This window comes from Podarcis muralis, chromosome 14, assembly GCF_964188315.1.
Source record: "Podarcis muralis chromosome 14, rPodMur119.hap1.1, whole genome shotgun sequence".
Classification (NCBI taxonomy): domain Eukaryota; kingdom Metazoa; phylum Chordata; class Lepidosauria; order Squamata; family Lacertidae; genus Podarcis; species Podarcis muralis.
In genome coordinates this window covers 7,076,800-7,094,908 of record NC_135668.1, presented here as the reverse complement: position 1 = coordinate 7,094,908, position 18,109 = coordinate 7,076,800, and the positions used below count along the sequence as shown (strand labels likewise).

At 44.4% G+C, this 18,109-nt stretch overlaps 2 protein-coding genes across 3 annotated transcripts in view; both read left to right on the top strand.

Moving 5' to 3' along the window:
• ZNF592 (zinc finger protein 592) overlaps window positions 1–2,587 on the top strand; it is a 45,475-nt gene extending 42,888 nt beyond the window's left edge. For both annotated transcript variants that reach the window (XM_028707181.2, XM_028707182.2), the window contains exon 9: window positions 272–2,587. In XM_028707181.2, coding sequence (XP_028563014.2) covers window positions 272–766 — 495 coding nt within the window. In that variant the 3' untranslated portion in view covers window positions 767–2,587. The remainder of the gene's footprint in view (window positions 1–271) is intronic.
• A 4,048-nt stretch (window positions 2,588–6,635) lies between these two features.
• On the top strand, window positions 6,636–17,678 carry SEC11A (SEC11 homolog A, signal peptidase complex subunit). The gene is made up of 6 exons (XM_028707184.2): window positions 6,636–6,792; window positions 9,661–9,770; window positions 13,332–13,481; window positions 15,009–15,128; window positions 15,504–15,561; window positions 17,402–17,678. The coding sequence occupies exons 1-6, from the start codon at window positions 6,742–6,744 to the stop codon at window positions 17,450–17,452; spliced, it is 540 nt and encodes a 179-aa protein (XP_028563017.1). The 5' UTR covers window positions 6,636–6,741; the 3' UTR covers window positions 17,453–17,678.
• Window positions 17,679–18,109: the final 431 nt, after the last annotated feature.

Here is an 18,109-nt window from a genome sequence, read left to right as displayed (position 1 = left end):
GGCCAGGGAAGGGGACATGGATGTGATACCCTACGGCAGCCTTCCCAAACCAAATGCTCTCCAGGTCTTGTTGGGCTCCCATCATCCCTGAGCATTGGCCATGGTGGGTGGGTCCGACGGGAGTTGTGGTCCAACGGCATCTGGAGGGCTCCTGGTTGGGAAAAGATGCCCTTTGGGGATCTCTCTCTGTATTCGCAGTGCACCCATGGTGGGCGGGAACGTTGTCTTACGGTGCTGATTGGCGCACTAAAGCCATGTGTTTATTTCCTAGGCAAAATATCCAAAGAGGGTATCTGCAGGTGGTTTGGACCAAACGGAAACTACGGCATCGGGATCTGAAGATCCACCAGCAAAAAAACTGAAGGCACACTGGAAGTGCGCCAAGTGTGGATTTGCAACGGCCGCTGAGAGTGAATTTCTGGAACACATACCTCGGCACAAGACGGACAGCTCCACGTACCAGTGCCAGCTCTGTGGCTTGTGCTACACGTCTCACATCTCTCTGAACAGGCACCTCTTCATTGTTCATAAAGTGAAAGATCCGGAGGAGGAACAGGAGGAGCCTGAGCCTGAGCCAGATTCTGAAAAAGCGGCTCAGCAAATGGAGACAAGCGAGAACGGACTTGCAGAGCCAAATGGCAAGATGAACACTGCGGGTGAGGAAGGAGGTGGTTCAAAGAGCCAGGACTCTGAGGGCGACCCCACGTCCTGTGATGCAGAAAAGCCCAGCACGCAGAACAAACACCCCAAATCTCCAAATATTTAAAGAGCGTGTTTTGCCTCACTCTAAATGTTGATTGGAAGGGGGGGTGGGGTTCTTAAACACGCTGTTCATTTCATGGAATGGGCGCGGCATTCCATTCACTTTAATTAGGAAGGGAAATCAAAACGGCAAACTGCCACCGTCTCTGTAGCACTGAATATGTAACAATTATGAGAGGGGGAAGTAGAATGTGATGAGGATGTCCAGCTGAACCATGTCTGAACCTTCAGGGTCAGGAGCACTTTTCTGCTTTGTGTGTGTGTGTGTCTCTCTCTCCCCCCCCCCCTTTTCCAGGAACAGCAGGACCACTCTTGTCCCACTAAAGGCCTCAGCCAACAGTTCCACCTCAGTTTTCCTGTCCTTCTTCTTCTTCTTTTCATAACAAGCATTGCCTTCCACTTCAGTTCCTTACCCAAGCCTGCCAGGCATTCTGTCTGGGCTGCAAAGCCTGGGTCAACACTTTTCTCTTGAGATGTGAATCCACAGAGGCTTTCCTTCCCTAAAATCATGCTGGCTTCACCTTTCAGGCACTCCATGAGTCTGGTCCTCTACCCATGCAGAACACAAAAACAAAATTGGTCATTTTTTTTCCTAGAAGAGATTCGGTGCCACTAAACATTCACCTTACGTGGGTTAAATTTTGCACATATGGAGTTTCTAGGTTCCCACTGTGTGTCTATACAATAATCAGCCTCAATGTTGGCCCCAATTGGAGCTCTCCTGTGTTCAGAACTGGGCCGGGTTGTGCTGGAGCTTCTTGCAAGCCAAAGTACAAGCTTTCACTAATTATCCCACATGCACATACCTGGCCTGGGAGTATTAGTGACATATATGATAGACTGCAGGATGCTTTTCTCTCACTGGGCATATGACATTTAAATAAGAATTGGGTTGCATACGTGATAAAATTCTGCACGATTAAATGTCTACACTAGAGGGTTTGCTCCCACGTTGTCTCTCATGCCTAAGCTGCCCATTCAGGCCCTGTGTGATCCGGCCCAGAGTCTCAAGATTCTCCTTCCTTGTAAGCTTAGCATATTGTTCTGCCTGTGTTTGGTTCCTTCTCTTGCTGTATCAGCCAGAGCAGGATCGTCCCGTAAGAATTTCAGTCATGTGAAAAGGGAGCTGCAGGAGAAGCTGTATTCAAGGACGCAGAACCTGTCTGTCTGTTGACATATCCAGCTGCCAAGTATAGCATGGCCGGCCGCCTATCGTCGTTTCAGAATGGAGCTTTCCAGATCACCCCCAGCAAAGTGAGGACAAGAAGACGCTTGCTCCAAGAGATCTCCCTGCCTCGTTCTCTTCCAAGTGCTCCCGCTCTTGAGGAACTACATTATATCTCTTCCCTGCCCCTCCCACCTCTGCTCAATTGGCCGAATTGATTCTGGAGTTTCCTTTCCACACTTGCATTGACTCGTCTCCCCCGTCTGTGCCGTTTCCCCCTCACCTGTGCTTATTCCTCATGCTTTGTGTAATACTTAACTTTTTTTATACGGTTTTTATGTTTTGAGTCTGAACCCTGCTCATTGTTTACTATAAATAATTTTAAAAAAGGAAAAAAAACCTATTTATCTTATTGCATTTGAATTGCTCACTTTCTCGTCTGAAATGTGTTTTGATAAAACCCTTTGTATTTTTTGATACTGTGTACATTTTAGTCTAGGGAATGTTTTACAAGGTAGCCTAGCTATAGTAACAATAGCAGGGGGTGGGGAGGGGGGGTGTCCCTCCCAAGCCATCACATATCTATTTAATCCGCAGTGGCATTTGTGCCTTGCTATAATGTTTACTTCAAAGTATTTCAAATAAAACCATCTAACAATGTGTGGCTGCCAGGCTCCATTCTCTAATACTGTGGTTCTTCCATGTGTGGGGCAGCAAGCCCCCCCTTAAGGAAGCAACGGCTCCTTCCCCACCCTCCTGAGTTCAGGGTTTGGGGGCCATGACTGGGGTCAAAGGCAGGCAGTTCCTTTCAGTTCTTCCCCTCAAGGCTGTAACTCATGCTGTGCATGTTGAGAAAATGCCCTCAGTGGGCATCTTTATCCGTGATATCCCTCCAGCAAGGACTTTGGATCTTAACTCTCAGCTATTACTAGGGAGACGGTTCTCTTGCCTTCTCTTGTTTTATGAAATTTGCCACATGAGAAGATCTCACGTGGGTCTAGCAGCACAATAAGCGCATGGTGTGCAATCTGCTCCTGTCACTTGCGGCTTTTAGCAGTTTTATGTTGTGTCCTGGTTTTCTCCCACCCTCCTTTGCAGTTTTCTAGCGGTTTAATCCTATGCAGGTAAGTTCTGCTGTGCTCAGTGGGCTTTATTCCCAGGTAAGTGTATAGGATTGCAGCTTGCCAACATTCAGCAATTGGGAAGGCTCAGCTGAATTTCATTTCCATAGCCTACTTTAATGCCTCCAGATTACATCTCCCGTGTAATAAAATCTAGAAAGATTTGCTAGCAAATTGGGGAGAGGATGACTTGTCAGAGGTAGCACCTGAATGCTTCTGTCAGATTTAACGGCTGCCAATATCGGCATATCCCTGCTCCCCAATAAATATGAGGTTGCGCAATTGGAAACATGATCCCTCTCCAGCCAGTAGATAATTTGGGTTTCTTATGCAGTTACATACGCACCTGAAAGATATGCATTTAGTGTTCCAGAGGCAAACTCATGACCCTTGTACAGTATATGCCCTTTCCAAAAAGAAATTTGCAGTAGCTCCAGCTATGAACCAAAATGGCAATGCTCTCCAATATGATTCCAGCAGTGTGGCCTTAATAGTCTATTACAGCAAAACCATCAAGAGTCTTACGGCAGGAGTTTAACATGAGTGACATATGAGTGTGTTGCATTAAGTCAGGTTAAACAGTCCCAAGACTCCTGTTTTTGTTCCAACATAATCGCCCCGTTTTTTAAAAAAATTAGTCTGATGCAATAATCTCAACCAGGACTAATACACTGCTTTAGATACATTCTTTCCAATACTGCATATGGCATCTTCGCATAATGCTGCATTGTGTATTGTTCCTCCATAAGGCCAGTTCCTCGAACTGAACTGATCTCACCATCATTAAGTTCCTTCTCAGATTTCAGTCTACTTAATGTATTGCCTCAGTAATGGACTGGATGAGAGCCAACAAAGTGAAACTCAATCCAGATAAGATGGAGGTACTGTTAGTGGACGGTTCCCTAGACTGGATAGATAGGAGATGGCCTGCTCTTGATGAGGTTGCACTCCCTCTGAAGGAGCGGGTTCATAGCTTGGGGGCACTCCTAGATCCTTGGCTCAGGTGGCCTCAGTGGTGCGGACTGCATTCCTCCAGCTGCACCCCTATCTGGACAGGGAAAGCCTAACTTCTGTCATCTGTGCTCTGATAACCTCTAGGTTAGATTACTGCAATGTGTCTCTGTATACAGTTCAGAAACTTCAGCTGGTACAGATTTGGATGACCAGGTTGTTCACCAGGAGAAGATGGTTTGAGCATATTACACTGATCCTGACCCGACTGCACTGGGCCCAAAAGCATGATGTTTGCATATCAGGGCTCCTGTTTTTTAAATGCATTATGACAAGCAGAAAGTCGATAGGAGAAGCAGCAATGAGGCTCCACCTGATAATTTTCTGCCTGTCCAAGATAAAAATTAATGGAGCGCAAGGTCCATTGTGTTGTTCTGCTCTTAAAACATAATTACATGTACCAGAAATAATAGCAATATTGTTTTCATTTTATTAAATGGGGGGTGTAGGTTTCTGCAGCCATCAAGATTCATTTACTAATCTCCTTTTACACTTCCCAATTCATCACATAACACTAATATTGTGTAGAGGTTTAATAATATTAATAATAATTTTATCATTTATACCCTGCACATTTGGCTGGGTTCCCTCAGTCACTATGAGCGGCATCCAACACATTAAAAATTGTAAAACAGACATTAAAATTTCAGATGTCTTCTAAAAGTCAGATAGTTGTTTATTTCCTTGACATCTGATGGGAGGGTGTTCCACAGGGCGGGCGCCACTACTGAGAAGGCCCTCTGCCTGGTCCTCTGTAACCCCACTTCTCGCAAGTTAAAAGGCTGGACTTGATTTGGGGAGACCTGACAAATATTCACAGTTGCTTCTCTTAATTTATACTTCATTATTATTTAAAGTACCTAAAACAAGCACCGTAGACAGATTTTTGGCAAATAGGGTGGCGCTGTGCGTTAGACCACAGAGCCTAGGACTTGCTGATCAGAAGGTCGGCAGTTCGAATCCCTGCAACGGGGTAAGCTCCCGTTGCTCGGTCCCTGCTCCTGCCAACCTAGCAGTTCAAAAGCACATCAAAGTGCAAGTAGATCAATAGGTGCTGCTCCAGCGGGAAGGTAAATGGCGTTTCCGTGCGCTGCTCTGGTTCGCCAGAATCGGCTTAGTCATGCTGGCCACATGACCCGGAAGCTATACGCTGGCTCCCTCAGCCAATAAAATGAGATGAGCACCGCAACCCCAGAGTCGGTCACGACTGGACCTAATGGTCAGGGGTCCCTTTACCTTTACCTTTACAGGCCCTACCCTTGGGCATACAGTGCAAGAAACACGATACATTGGGGCAATTTGGAGGAAAAAGGAAACAAGCAAATGCAAGTCTCCAAACTGTTAATGGAAGGGACACTGCTTCTTAATACTTCTTACATTCTTCCATGCCCCCTCTACCTCGCCTGCAGCTAGGTTTGCAAGAAAAGCCCAATGCCAACCAACCAGCCCCAGCGAAGCAAACAGAACAAGCCCTGCTGTCTCTCCTCACTGCAAATGGGTGGAGCTGCCACTGGGAGTTGCAACAGAGCAGTTTTGGTGATCATTGGGCGACCTTCAGGTCTCAGCCTTGCCTACTTTACAGGGATGTTGTGCTAATAAAGGAGAAGCACAGAACACTGCTCTTTTACCTTTTTGGACAGGATGGGAAATTCATAAATGCTCTCCAAACCACTGCAATAAAAAAGGAAATGCGCTCTGTGAGCCCATAATTTACGAACACACACACACACACACAAAAGCACCTCTGGGAAGTGTAGAGGTGCAGGGAATGTTATTTGATATGTGGTGGACATACAAAAGGGTAAATGAATATTGGGAAATGATTTATAATGAATTGGAAAAAAATGCTTAAAATTACAGTCCTATCTGTTGGGGATAATTGAGATTGAAATTTCCCCAGGTGTCAGGAAATGTTATTTATATGTGCAACAATTGCAGCCTGCGTTTTGTTAGACCCAAAATGGAATATGAGCCAGGTCCCAACCAAAGATGAATGGCAACTTAAGTTGACAGAATATGCACAACTTGCAGACTTGGCATATAGAATAAGAGAACGAGAAGAACCTACCTTGAAAGACGATTGGAAAACGTTTGTTGAATATATGGAAAATAATTGTGTACAGCTGAAAACGCTGGCAGCATTAAGATAAATTCAACAGTGTAAATAAGTTTTGATGGATGCAATAATGGAAAACCGATTGATAATAGTTTTTGTACTGTTTTTAACACTTGATTGGAAGCGGGGTATAAATTATTATTATTATTATTATTATTATTATTATTATTATTATTATTATTATTATTATTATTATTAAAATATGCAGGGGTATAAGATATGTATATAAAATGGACCATAGAAAGAGAAGAAGGGAAGTCATGGATATCTCAAGTATGGGAAATGTTTATCTGAAATTGTAAAACAAAATTTAATTAAAAAAAGTCATATTCTAAAATCAGCGCCTCGGTTTCTTAAACGTTCTGCCTTCATCTTCCTCCGCGCCAACTCCCGCCCGGCGAGGGGAGGGGCGGGGAGGGCCGCTCTGGGGAATGGATCTCCATGGTCGGGCTGGGCGGAAGCGGTGTCAGGCGACCGGAAGCGGAAGTGCGGGGCTCCATTGGTTTCCCCGGTGCTGGCATTTTTTTTTGTTCCCCCCCACCTCTCCCTCCCCAAGTCCCCTCGTGATGCTTTCTCTGGATTTCTTAGACGATGTTCGGCGGATGAATAACCGGCAGGTGCGCGAGGACGCCCGGAGGGGACGGGGAGCCGCGGCCCACGAGGGAGGGGGGAGGGAAAGAGAAAAGGAAGGGGGGAGGGGAGGGGGAGGGGAGCTGCAGCCCCTGAGAGAGGAGAGGGGGAGGGGAGTCGCAGACCCGGAGGGGGGGAAGGGTTGTGCAGCCTCGTAGGATCAAAGGCCTGAGGGGGGGGGGAGGATTAATTAATTTAGACCCCGCCTTTTCCCCTCACAGGGACCCAAGGCGGCTTGCAGATAAAACCAAGGAAAGCTAAGAACATAGGCGAGGCGGGGGGGGGGGGATCATTTAAAAAAACAATTAAACATTAACAGAATCAAAACTAGACTTTGATATCCCCCCTTCCTTAATGGCAGAACTTGGAGGCAGGGAGGAGCCACCTAGTGATGGAAAGAACCTCGCTGGCCGTAGATTTAGGACAGACAGCAATAGAGCCGTGGTTCTCAAACTTTGCTCACACCACACCAACTTTTTTATTCATTATAAATACAGTGGTACCTCGGGTTAAGTACTTAATTCGTTCTGGAGGTCTGTTCTTAACCTGAAACTGTTCATAACCTGAAGCACCACTTTAGCTAATGGGGCCTCCTGCTGCTGCTGCGCCGCCGGGGCACAATTTCTGTTCTCATCCTGAAGCAAAGTTCTTAACCCGAGGTACTATTTCTGGGTTAGCGGAGTCTGTAACCTGAAGCGTATGTAACCCGAGGTACCACTGTACATTGGACAACACAGCTAGGATTCTCCTCGGTATCACGTGGTGCTCTTGCTCTCATTTTGAAAAGATATCTGTGCACATGCTGCAAATAAAAAGAATTATTTTGATACAGTGGTACCTCGTGTTACGTACTGCCCCCCTTACAAATGCTGCGGGTTATGTGCTCCGCTAACCCAGAAGTAGATGCCCCTTGTGGCAACCTTTGTCCCGGGATGTGAGCGGAAGTCGCGCTCCGGCGGCACGGCAGCAACGGGAGGCACCATTGGAGAAAGCGCGCCTCATGTTACGGGCAGTTTCCTGTTATGAATGGACCTCCGGAACGGATTTAGTACGTAACACGAGGTACTACTGTACTGTGCTAAACTACACTGAAATGTTTGAATGTTTCTTTGATTGCCCTTGAATCTTCCCACCACAACCTTTGAGAGCCACTGACACAGAGCATAGGAAGCTGGGAGTCAGGATTCTCATTGGTCCATTTTGGCTCTTTGAGGTCTTCAGGCAAGGAGCCTCCCCCAACCTGAAGATGCCATTGGAGAGTGAACCTAGGACCTTGCACATGCAAATCAGGTGCTTTGCCTGTTGGTTTGTGGCTCCCCCCCTACGCAATGGGCTCTCTTCACATAGCACATTGTTTTAAGAGCACAGGGAGCTTCCTTCTGCTAGGTTGACACCTGTATGTTTCTCTAGCTCAGTGATGTCTGATTTGACAAGCAATGGATTTCCGGAGTCTTTCAAAATGAGCTGCTCCCTGATCCTTTATAGTCTTGATTTGCAGTGAAATCCTTTTTATGATGGTGTGCACTGTCAATTAAAATTGCATGTTAGGGAGGGACCGTACTTCAAGTAGTATGCCACTTGCTGTGTGCAAAGCAATTTTACTCATAAGTCAGTCGTGTCTAGGGTGGCAATCTTAGGAAATTTGATGTTACATGATGTTGCCTCCCCTGGCTTACAGCCTGAGGCTAAACATCTTTATTTAGAAAGAAACCCCATTGATTTCAATACAGTATGTGCTTATAATTGGCCTTAGATGGCTTTGAAATGGGGTTTGGCAGGTATCTTCAACCTTTTCCAACCTTGAACTTACCTTTAACCAAGCATGAATTTGGGGGCAGATTTCTTAATCTTTTACCATATATTTGCATCATTGCATGGTGATAATGCTGTTGTGACCCACCTTGGATCAGACTTACTCCCACTTGGTTTGTCCAGGTAAAGGATGCTTTTTCCTTTTCCTTGGCTCAACTGGAGATTAAGAGCAAACAGATTGTAGATAAGGCAATTTGGAAGTAAGGCCTGCTGTGTTTAGTGGAGCTTGCTTCCGTTTGCAAAGGATTGAAGCCATGCAATATGAACTCATGCTTTATTTAGAACTAAGTGCTACCAATTGAAAAGAATTTACTTTCAAGTAAGTGTGGCTAAGATTGCAGCTTGAAGGTGTGGTGGGAAGGGGTGCTGTCATGCAACACTTGCATGAAGCAGTGTTCAGCTGCTGGACTCAAGGTGATTTGCTATCAGTAGATACAGGAAGAGTTGAGCTGTTAGCACAGAGCGCCTATAAAACCATCCAAAATCCCAACATCCTGCTGCAAGATTGGAAGTCCTTTAATTGGCCACTGTGCACAAACTAGTCTTCAGTATCCCCCAAGAAGTCAGCAAAGCACTGAAGGGCAAGTGTGGCTAACTGTTTTGGGGCAAAGGGCTACAAAACCCATGACCGACCCTCCAGGTCTGATGTGTGATTAGTGCAAAAGTGGGCATAGGCATTAAAATTCAGATCCAGTATGTTGACCTCCAGACAATATCGAGTCTCAGAATATTTAAAGCTATCAGTTTAAACCACTTTATTTGAACTGGGTTCCTCTGTTTTAACAGTGCTTGAGAATTCAAATGTAATTGTATGTCCAGGCAAGCTGCTGGTTGCACTCCACTTACTCCCAAGTAGTGCTGTTGACAGTGATGGGACTTGCAGACGAAACAAGTTTGCCATCTACAGTTAGAGAAAGCAGGGTGGGCTTTTTGGAGTGGGGTTTCTCTTGAGAGAGATCTTTGTGCCTATGTATCTTGGGCAGTGGGGTGGCTTTTGTGTTCTCAGTGCCTACCTCACCCTTGTCCCCTTCACCCCCTCCCAGCTGTATTACCAGGTGCTGAACTTTGGGATGATCGTTTCCTCAGCGCTGATGATCTGGAAGGGGCTGATGGTGGCAACGGGCAGTGAAAGCCCCATCGTGGTCGTGCTTAGGTAAAACTGTGCTGGGAATCTCTGGTTGCAGGGTGAGACCTCAAGGATTGCTGGAGCTCAGATAGCCTGGAATGGCTTGTCTGGGCTGGAGCATCTTCTGGGCATGGCCTCTGCCAACCAGCACAGACCCTTTCACCACTGCCATCTTGACAGAAGGGCCTATGAAACCCAGAATAGCAAGAAACTGCTATTCAAACATCTGTAAAAAGGCAGGGTGCAAACCCCAAAATATTCAAAAGCCCACCACGTAGGGGGTGCGTTTCTTGGGTGACAGAGTGCAAAAGGGCCTGTCCATTATTAAGTAAACTGTATTTTTCAAGAGAGGCATTACACTTTTAATGTAGGGAGGGAGAGATCGTTTGAAGAAGAGAGTAATTAGCCCTTGAGGGGAGGCATTCTAGGAATATGGACATATCTATTCATATGAAGTCAGCTCCTTGAGCTATCTAGTCCAGTGTTGTCTAGTTTGATTGACAGCAGACCACAAAGACTTCCAGTGTAATACTTTCCTAGATGTGCCTCCTGAGGCCCTTTTAATGGGAGCGGGTTGGGCTTAAAACTGGGGCTGCAGAGCAGAAAGAGACAGTAAAGCTATCCAGAGTTCTGAACCTGCATTTTGCTGTGAGGTAGGCCAGACCATCTCCACTGGTGGCCATGGGGTTTCTGATAGCTTGATTATAGTAGTAAAATAGTTGGGCTAATGCTGGCAGATCTTCATATACTCCAAGATAGATTCCCAGGGTTACCTAGGTCTCTTACAGCTGCCTTTGAAGCTGATACTCTAATGGAGCCAGCAAGGTGAATAATAAGTACTAAACTGTTACATAAAAGGGAAAACATGGACCCACAGCTTGAGAAGAGCCAAGATCCGTTTCTTCCTACCCATATATTAATGCGTATGAAATGAAAAGAAAGGCTGCCAAGAGATCAGTAGTCCAAGTCAGCTGGCAGGGAAGACTAAAAGGCACAATAAAGTGTGCAGCTTCCTGGCTTCCTCAGTACAGACTGTCCTGAGAGAGCTGGCAGTGTATTTCTTTTCTGGCTCTTTTAGCTGCAAAGATAGAAGGCCTTGTGAATTTCTATCTCTCTGCTTTCTGCACGCAGTTGGGTCCACTTAATGGGGAACCTTCAGCCCTCCAGATGTTCTTGGCCTCCAGCTTCTGTGCATTGGTCAGGGATGATGGGAGACCTGGTCCAACAGTATCTGGACAGCACAGGTTCCCCATCCCTGCTTTAAACATTAACAGCCGTGCCATGAGATGGACTCATGGACAAGAGTGTAACATGTCAAGGACTCCTGTAGAGCTCATGACTTCTTGGAAAAGTTCCCATTGTCAGGTGTGGCAGTACAGTAAAGGAGCTTCAGATGGGCTGGATTTTATATCCAGGCAACTCCCCATTTGCGCGGGGGTTGCGTTCTGGGTCCTAGCACGATGGTGTGAAATAGCTTCTTAGCGGAACACCCATGGAAAAGCCTCCATACGCCTTGTTCTTCCCCCTTTTTGTGACATTTTAGGGCCACTTCCTGGTTTGACATGATGCACGCTTGTGTGGTTGTGCACATATCGGACACAGCTAAAACATTTGCTGCTTATACTTACGATAACATGTCTATACCAGCTTTCTTTGCGATGCAGACACAAGACATATAACAACAAACAAAATTAAACAATACCCTAACAATAAAACTGATTAAAATATAAACAAAGTCCTTAAAGATGGAACAAATCCTAAAATGCTTTAATTAAAAACACACACACACTGAAAAGGTCTTAGGATACCAAATACACCCATCTGAGAGTGTTGTTCCGCAGTATGGGGCCACTACTGAGAAGGCCATTTCTTGTGTTCCTATGAGCCAAACCTCCATCAGTGGTGGGACTGTAAGAAGGGCTTCAGATGCTGTGCAATTTTCTCTAAAATGTTTATACAGGAAGAAGCAGCTCTGAAGAAAACCCTGGTCTTAGACAGTAGGCCGATGTTCCCCAGTTTGGGGCCATTCAGATGTAGTTGTTTTCTATAAGGGTTGATGGGAGTTGTAGTCCCAACATCTGGAGGGCTTCAGGTTGATGAAGATTTCAATAGCCAAATAATATTCCAAATCTTCATTCCTAAGCTGACATCCCATATGGCTGATGGCTTGCACTATCTGCAGATCTTCTGCCAGAGCTTGAAATGAGACACCAGAAGACTCCCTCTTTGCCTTTGCTTTCCTTGTCAGAATGTCAGTGTTCCTGGCAACTGGAGGCATAACATACAGATGCACAGTGCTTACAAAGTTCAGCATCTCTGCCTGCACTAGATCAATTATTGTAAAATTTGAAAGGTTAAGGATTTTGAATCACTTTGCCATTTCTCAGACATAAGTAATGGCCTAGCAGTGCCTGGGATAAAATAATGCTGGTGATAGAGAGAATCAATAATAGCCCCTTACTGCAGCACATGAGGAATTAGATTCCTGGGAGTATTCATTTGCATGCACATGAAGATTCCCGCTGTGTTTCATTCTTAAAGTGATAGCTGGTGTAGTTTAGTCCATTCTAGCAGTCCTGTAGCCCTTCAAAACCACCCTGGGTGATGACCACTGGAATGAAATTTACGGCATGTAATGCCTTGAAGGAAAACATTATGAAAATGATATATAGGTGGTACATGACCCCAGTCAAGCTTGCAAAAATATATCACCTGTCTGATAATAAATGTTGGAAATGTAAGGGGGCTGAAGGGACTTTTTTCACCTTTGGTGGACTTGTCCAAAAGTGAAGGCCTTCTGGGAAATGATCTATAATGAGTTAAAAAAGGTGTTTAAGTACACCTTTCCTAAGAAACCAGAGGCCTTCCTCCTGGGCATTGTTGGCCAAAAGGTGTTAAAGAAGGACAGAACTTTTTTTATGTATGCAACTACAGCAGCAAGAATACTTATCGCAAAATACTGGAAGCTACAAGATCTTCCCACACTGGAAGAATGGCAGACGCAATTGATGGACTATATGGAACTGGCTGAAATGACTGGCAGAATCCGAGACTTGGGAGAAGAAATAATGGAAGAGGACTGGAAAAAATTTAAGGATTATTTACAAAAATATTATAAGTTGTATGAATGTTAAGAATTTGCATGATTTGGAAGTTTTAGCTTTAGCAACTAGATTCAGTGATGAGAAAATTAAGTTATAGGTAAGAAAAGGTTGAAATTTAAAGTTAAATTATATCTACTTTAGGGTATAAGCTATTGATAAAAAGTATTTTAAATTTTGAAGTATAATACTTGAAAGATACAAGTAAGGTATGAAACAAGGGAATAATTTGCTGATATGTTTACTGTAAGGAACGCAGGGTTAGGGAGATGTGGGGAAGTCCAGTTGGTAATGCAAAAATGTTTCTGAAAGTTGGATTCTTTATCCTTTATTCTTTTGTTTTCCTTCTTTTATGTCTTATATGTTTCCGACTTTGTAATTGAAAATGTAATAATTTTTTTTTAAAAAAACAAACAAACACCACCCTGGGTGATGATATCTCAGGACATAAACACTGTGCTCATTAACTGATGGCTTTGTCTTCCAGCGGCAGTATGGAGCCTGCATTTCACAGAGGAGATCTCCTGTTCTTAACCAATCGTATCGAGGAGCCAATCAGAGTGGGCGAAATCGTGGTCTTTAGGATAGAAGGAAGGGAAATTCCAATAGTGCATCGGGTTTTGAAAATTCATGAAAAGTACGTGTGCCTTTCTGGATGGCGGTCGCTGCAAAAGTCTGTTGACATGTCGCTTGATGCTGGAATCCTTTCCCAGACAGCGGCTGCGTTCAGATGTCACATTACCATGGTTTAGAGGATAGAGAATAAGTTCTGTGCTTGTGCAATCCCTTCTCCTCTTCTATGCTCAGTTTCATTTGTTACTTTGTGGTTTGAATAAACCACAGCCTGCCATTGCATCCAAACCATCAAGTTGGCTTGAGCAAACCCTCTGAACTAGGAGTGCAGTCATGATTTGATCCTCATTTTGAAATCGTATTTGAACAGCTTGTTCAAATCGCAGGTTACTGATTCAGATCAGCAAACTAGTTTGGTTAAACCTGGAGTAGTTTTATTAAGTCCAGTGCTTGAAGAGAAGAGGAAACTTCTTCCTGATCTTTTAAAGATCACAAGATAAAGGTGTGTGGTGTCTGAATGTGTTTGGCTGCCTTGGAAATAACAAAGGAAATAGCATTCTGTCCTTGGCTTAGTGTGGGTATTTGCAGTTCTGGAATAGCTGCGGAATCTAAACCATGGCTATTTTATGCTTCGGCACAGTTTATTGGATGAATGCTGCTGTTCCTGTCCCCCCGTCGTCGTCCCCTGCTGAGTTTATTGGACTGTTTTATTCTTTTAACCCATCTTGCATCCTACCATATTTTTTGCTCTATAAGACTCACTTTATCCCTCCTAAAAAGTAAGGGGAATGTGTGTGCATCTTACGGAGCGAAGGCAGGCTGCGCAGCTATCCCAGAAGCCAGAACAGCAAGAGGGATTCCTGCTTTCACTGCGCAGCAATCCCTCTTGCTGTTCTGGCTTCTGAGAGTCAGAATATTTTTTTTTTTCTTGTTTTCCTCCTCCAAAAACTAGGTGCGTCTTGTGGTCTGGTGCGTCTTATAGAGCGAAAAATACGGTATGTTTATAAGAAGGCCTCTCACATCTATTCTCATGAAAGTATATATGCAGTGACCAAATAAATTGTCTGTCTTTTTGATAGGAACTACTTTTAATGTGATCCCCTCCCCAATTGCTTGACTCGATAACATTTTCTCTGTCCTTCAGCTTTGCAACATCCCTTAAAACCTGTAGTCTGCTGGACCTGAAAGAGTATCCCAGTAGTGTGTGTGTGTGTGTGTGTGTGTGTGTGTGTGTGTGTGTGTTTGTGCAGGAGTGCATGCAACATGGCTGTCTAAGACTGAAGGTGCATAATTTATATTCTAATTGCTTTGGGGTGTCTCATGAGAAGTAACTAATAAACGAAATGAAAATCAGTAATGATAATTTTGTAGAATCTCTCCCAGAATTGCATCCCATTCATTTTCTCTCTCTGGGGCAGGCATGTTTTGTTACATTTCTGACCTTTGCACACATCTGTAACCCTGTTGTACAATGGCATCCTGTCCAGAGGAATAAGAGGCACACCAGTTGTTGTTTTTTTTAAAAAAAGTTGCTGGATTCTTCCTTGGTTGCCCTTCAGCAGCTACCTAACTCTGGTTTTCCCTCCCTAAGACAAAACGGAGACATCAAGTTCTTGACGAAGGGTGACAATAATGCTGTTGATGACAGAGGCTTGTACAAGCAAGGCCAGCACTGGCTGGAGAAGAAAGACGTGGTGGGGCGAGCAAGAGGGTAAGCTATGAGCCAGCAGGGGACGATGTGTAGCATACCTTGCATGTTCAATTTCCAGTGAAGCTGTCAGTCTTTGCCTCACATTTTTTAACATTCCTCTTTGTTAAAAGTAAAAAGAAACTAGCACCAGAAGGGGTGGGGCTGGGGTAGAAGTTCTCCCTCAATATGCTAACTTTTAACTTGCAGAATTTGCGGAGAGGAAGCATGCAAATGTTGCAGTCCCCTACCCGCTCTCTGAAATGGTCCATTTCAGGAGTCGGCCATCTTGTTTTTCCTCCATGTGGGCAAAGCCTTGTCCTATCTATCGAATGCATCTTCAGAACCAACAGTCAACCCAATGTGTGTCTAACAGTGGCATAATCTCTTTCTTTTTAGATTTGTGCCATACATTGGAATAGTGACCATCCTTATGAACGATTACCCAAAATTTAAGGTATGATCTTCCACGCAGTTCATCTGCTAGAGAAATTATCTCCTCCCTTAGGCAGGAAGCTTTTATGTAGAAAAGTTGTTAGCAGGATCTCTGCAGTTCTTCACAGTTCTTCCCACTTGTGCAACAGAATTCCTTCCTCTCCTCCCCCTGTATATCCCCTAAATTGGCTCTGAGGGTTTCCCCAATCCTGTGGAGCAGATGTGGGGTGGGGGGTGGGCGCATGGGGAGAGGAAAGGGGACAGGAAGTTCCATTCTGCAAGATGAGTGAGTCAGATACCCCAGATTGAAATCCTGAGCCCCTTTTAAACAGATCAGACAATGTGTTTTTATTTTATTTTTAATTTTTATTGGAATTTTATTTACAACATAACACAACCCAATACACAAATCCACCCTCATTAAACATGAACATAACAAAAATACAGAAGCTTTTCTGCTAGGAATAATGGACACAGGTATAGCAAGAGAAGATCAGAAAATATTCCTCTATGCCACAGGAGCGGCAAGGATCCTAACCGCTAAAAAGTGGAAAAAGGAAACAGTGCCAACAAAAAAGGAATGGCAAGATAAACTGTTAGAGTATATTGAACTGGCTAGATTAGCAGAGGCAATTAGAGATCACACTAGATGAGTTTCAAAAAGCATGGGGGAAATGCAGAGAATACTTCGCAAAACAGTGCCCTAAAATACATACCTGGACTTGTTTCGATTAACGTCTGCAGGAGACTTTGTGGATATTTAAGTTATAATTAGGAAAAGCTTAATAATTATTCATAAAGGAAACCATTTATAAGAAGTAAATAAGGAGGCCAGATAGAGGATAAAGGAAGTCTTTTTCCTCTTTGTTTGTATTGTTGTATGTTATGCTCACTGTATGTTATGTTCAGATCAGCCAATGTGAATCTGCTTCTAATTATGTGATCGCAGTGTTTGAGCATCCTCTCCGCCACCCCCTTTGCAGAGCTTGGAGCTTTGCTTAACTCTTTGGGCATGGACTGGGGGTGAGAAAAGGCCAGAATACATAGGGGGGTGGGGAGGCACTGATGAGGACATAGCATGATAGGGAAAGCCAAGGAATTGCAGCCCATCCCACACTAAGACTTGCTCTGACTTCCAAACGGGTAAAGAAACTCTACATATTCTAGACGTTTTCCATTGCATCTCTGCAGGCTGGCTCCTCAAGGAGGTGATAACCCTGTGCCTGGGATGTCCCACTTCAGATTGGGGTGTGTGTGTGTTACATGATTAATCCCTCAATTAAAAAATAAATCCCTGAACATAAAAAACTAGCGCAGTCAGGATGAAGGCTAAGCTAGAACCATTTCTCCTTTGACATCTGGCTTTTTGTGGGGGGAGAGAGAGAGAGAGAGAGAGGGAAGAGCAGGGGTGGGTTTGATCCCATCACGTAAACCCCACCTGCAGTCTGAAGGTGGTGGTATGGTCCACTGGCCAGGTATTAGTTTGCCACCTTGATGAGCATTGTTGTTGTCATTGTTGTTGCTGCTGTTGTTATTGCACTCTATAACCACAAGTCTCAGGGGCTTCACAGGATAAAATCACAATATAAAAACCGAAATTACTGGTACATAATCAAAATAAAACAAAAACAACACCCCACCCCCACCCCCGAAAAAAAAACAGCCCACATTTTTAAAGGCATTACTGTTAGGTTTTTTTGTTTTTGTTTTGTTAAGCTGGGATGTTGTGATTCTATGAAATCTTGAGATCCTGTATAGTAGCCTGTCTTCCATTCTATTCTACAAATCACGATTGTGCATTCTTATACCTAAGCTGTAAGTGTGTTTGGCAGCTCAAATCCTTTTGTCTTTTCCCCCCACAGTACACTGTCCTCTTTCTACTGGGCTTGTTTGTGCTGGTGCATCGAGAGTAGCCTGCCACCCAGGGAGGCCAGCTGGAGATGCCATTTGCTCTTGAGTAGACAGTGAGGTGTGATGTATGTACATTTCACTGCTTCTTAACCAAGTTCGGTTTGGCTTTTGTTTTTGTTTTTCAACAGCCGTGTAATAGGAGAGTCGATCCCAGTATTTTGAACAGTTTGTCACATTTTAGCATTTTTGTACATCAGTGAATTTTTATATTAAAAGATTTAAGCCAAAGCATCTTGTCTTTCTATGAGCTTATGAGTTCTCTCTTCGTTCTTGCTGGTCACATTAAGTTAGACGGGAGCAGGGCTTTGGCGACCAGCTTGAGGGCACCACAAGTGGATGAATCCATGGGGCAAGCAGACTGCATCAAGATCTGAATGAAACATCGTGAGGCACCCATAATCCCTATCATACCTTCTGATTTTAAAACTGTAAAAGTATAGCAGCTTCTAAGGTCTCCTTTGTCTAATGGCTCGCCAGAGCAGCGATGTCACGCTGGCCACGTGACCCGGAAGTGTCTCCGGACAGCGCTGGCCCCCGGCCTCTTGAGTGAGATGGGCGCACAACCCTAGAGTCTGTCAAGACTGGCCCATACGGGCAGGGGTACCTTTACCTTTACCTTAAGGTCTCCTTTGAGAACTACAGGGAACAGCATCGAGTAC

What these genes read in the sequence shown, in the direction of transcription:
- SEC11A (XM_028707184.2), top strand. Translation starts at nt 6,742, where the DNA reads ATGCTTTCTCTGGATTTCTTAGACGATGTTCGGCGGATGAATAACCGG. An exon ending in CCCATCGTGGTCGTGCTTAG is followed by an intron (nt 9,771 to 13,331) that starts GTAAAACTGTGC and finishes TTTGTCTTCCAG; the next exon opens with CGGCAGTATGGAGCCTGCAT. An exon ending in GTGGTGGGGCGAGCAAGAGG is followed by an intron (nt 15,129 to 15,503) that starts GTAAGCTATGAG and finishes CTTTCTTTTTAG; the next exon opens with ATTTGTGCCATACATTGGAA.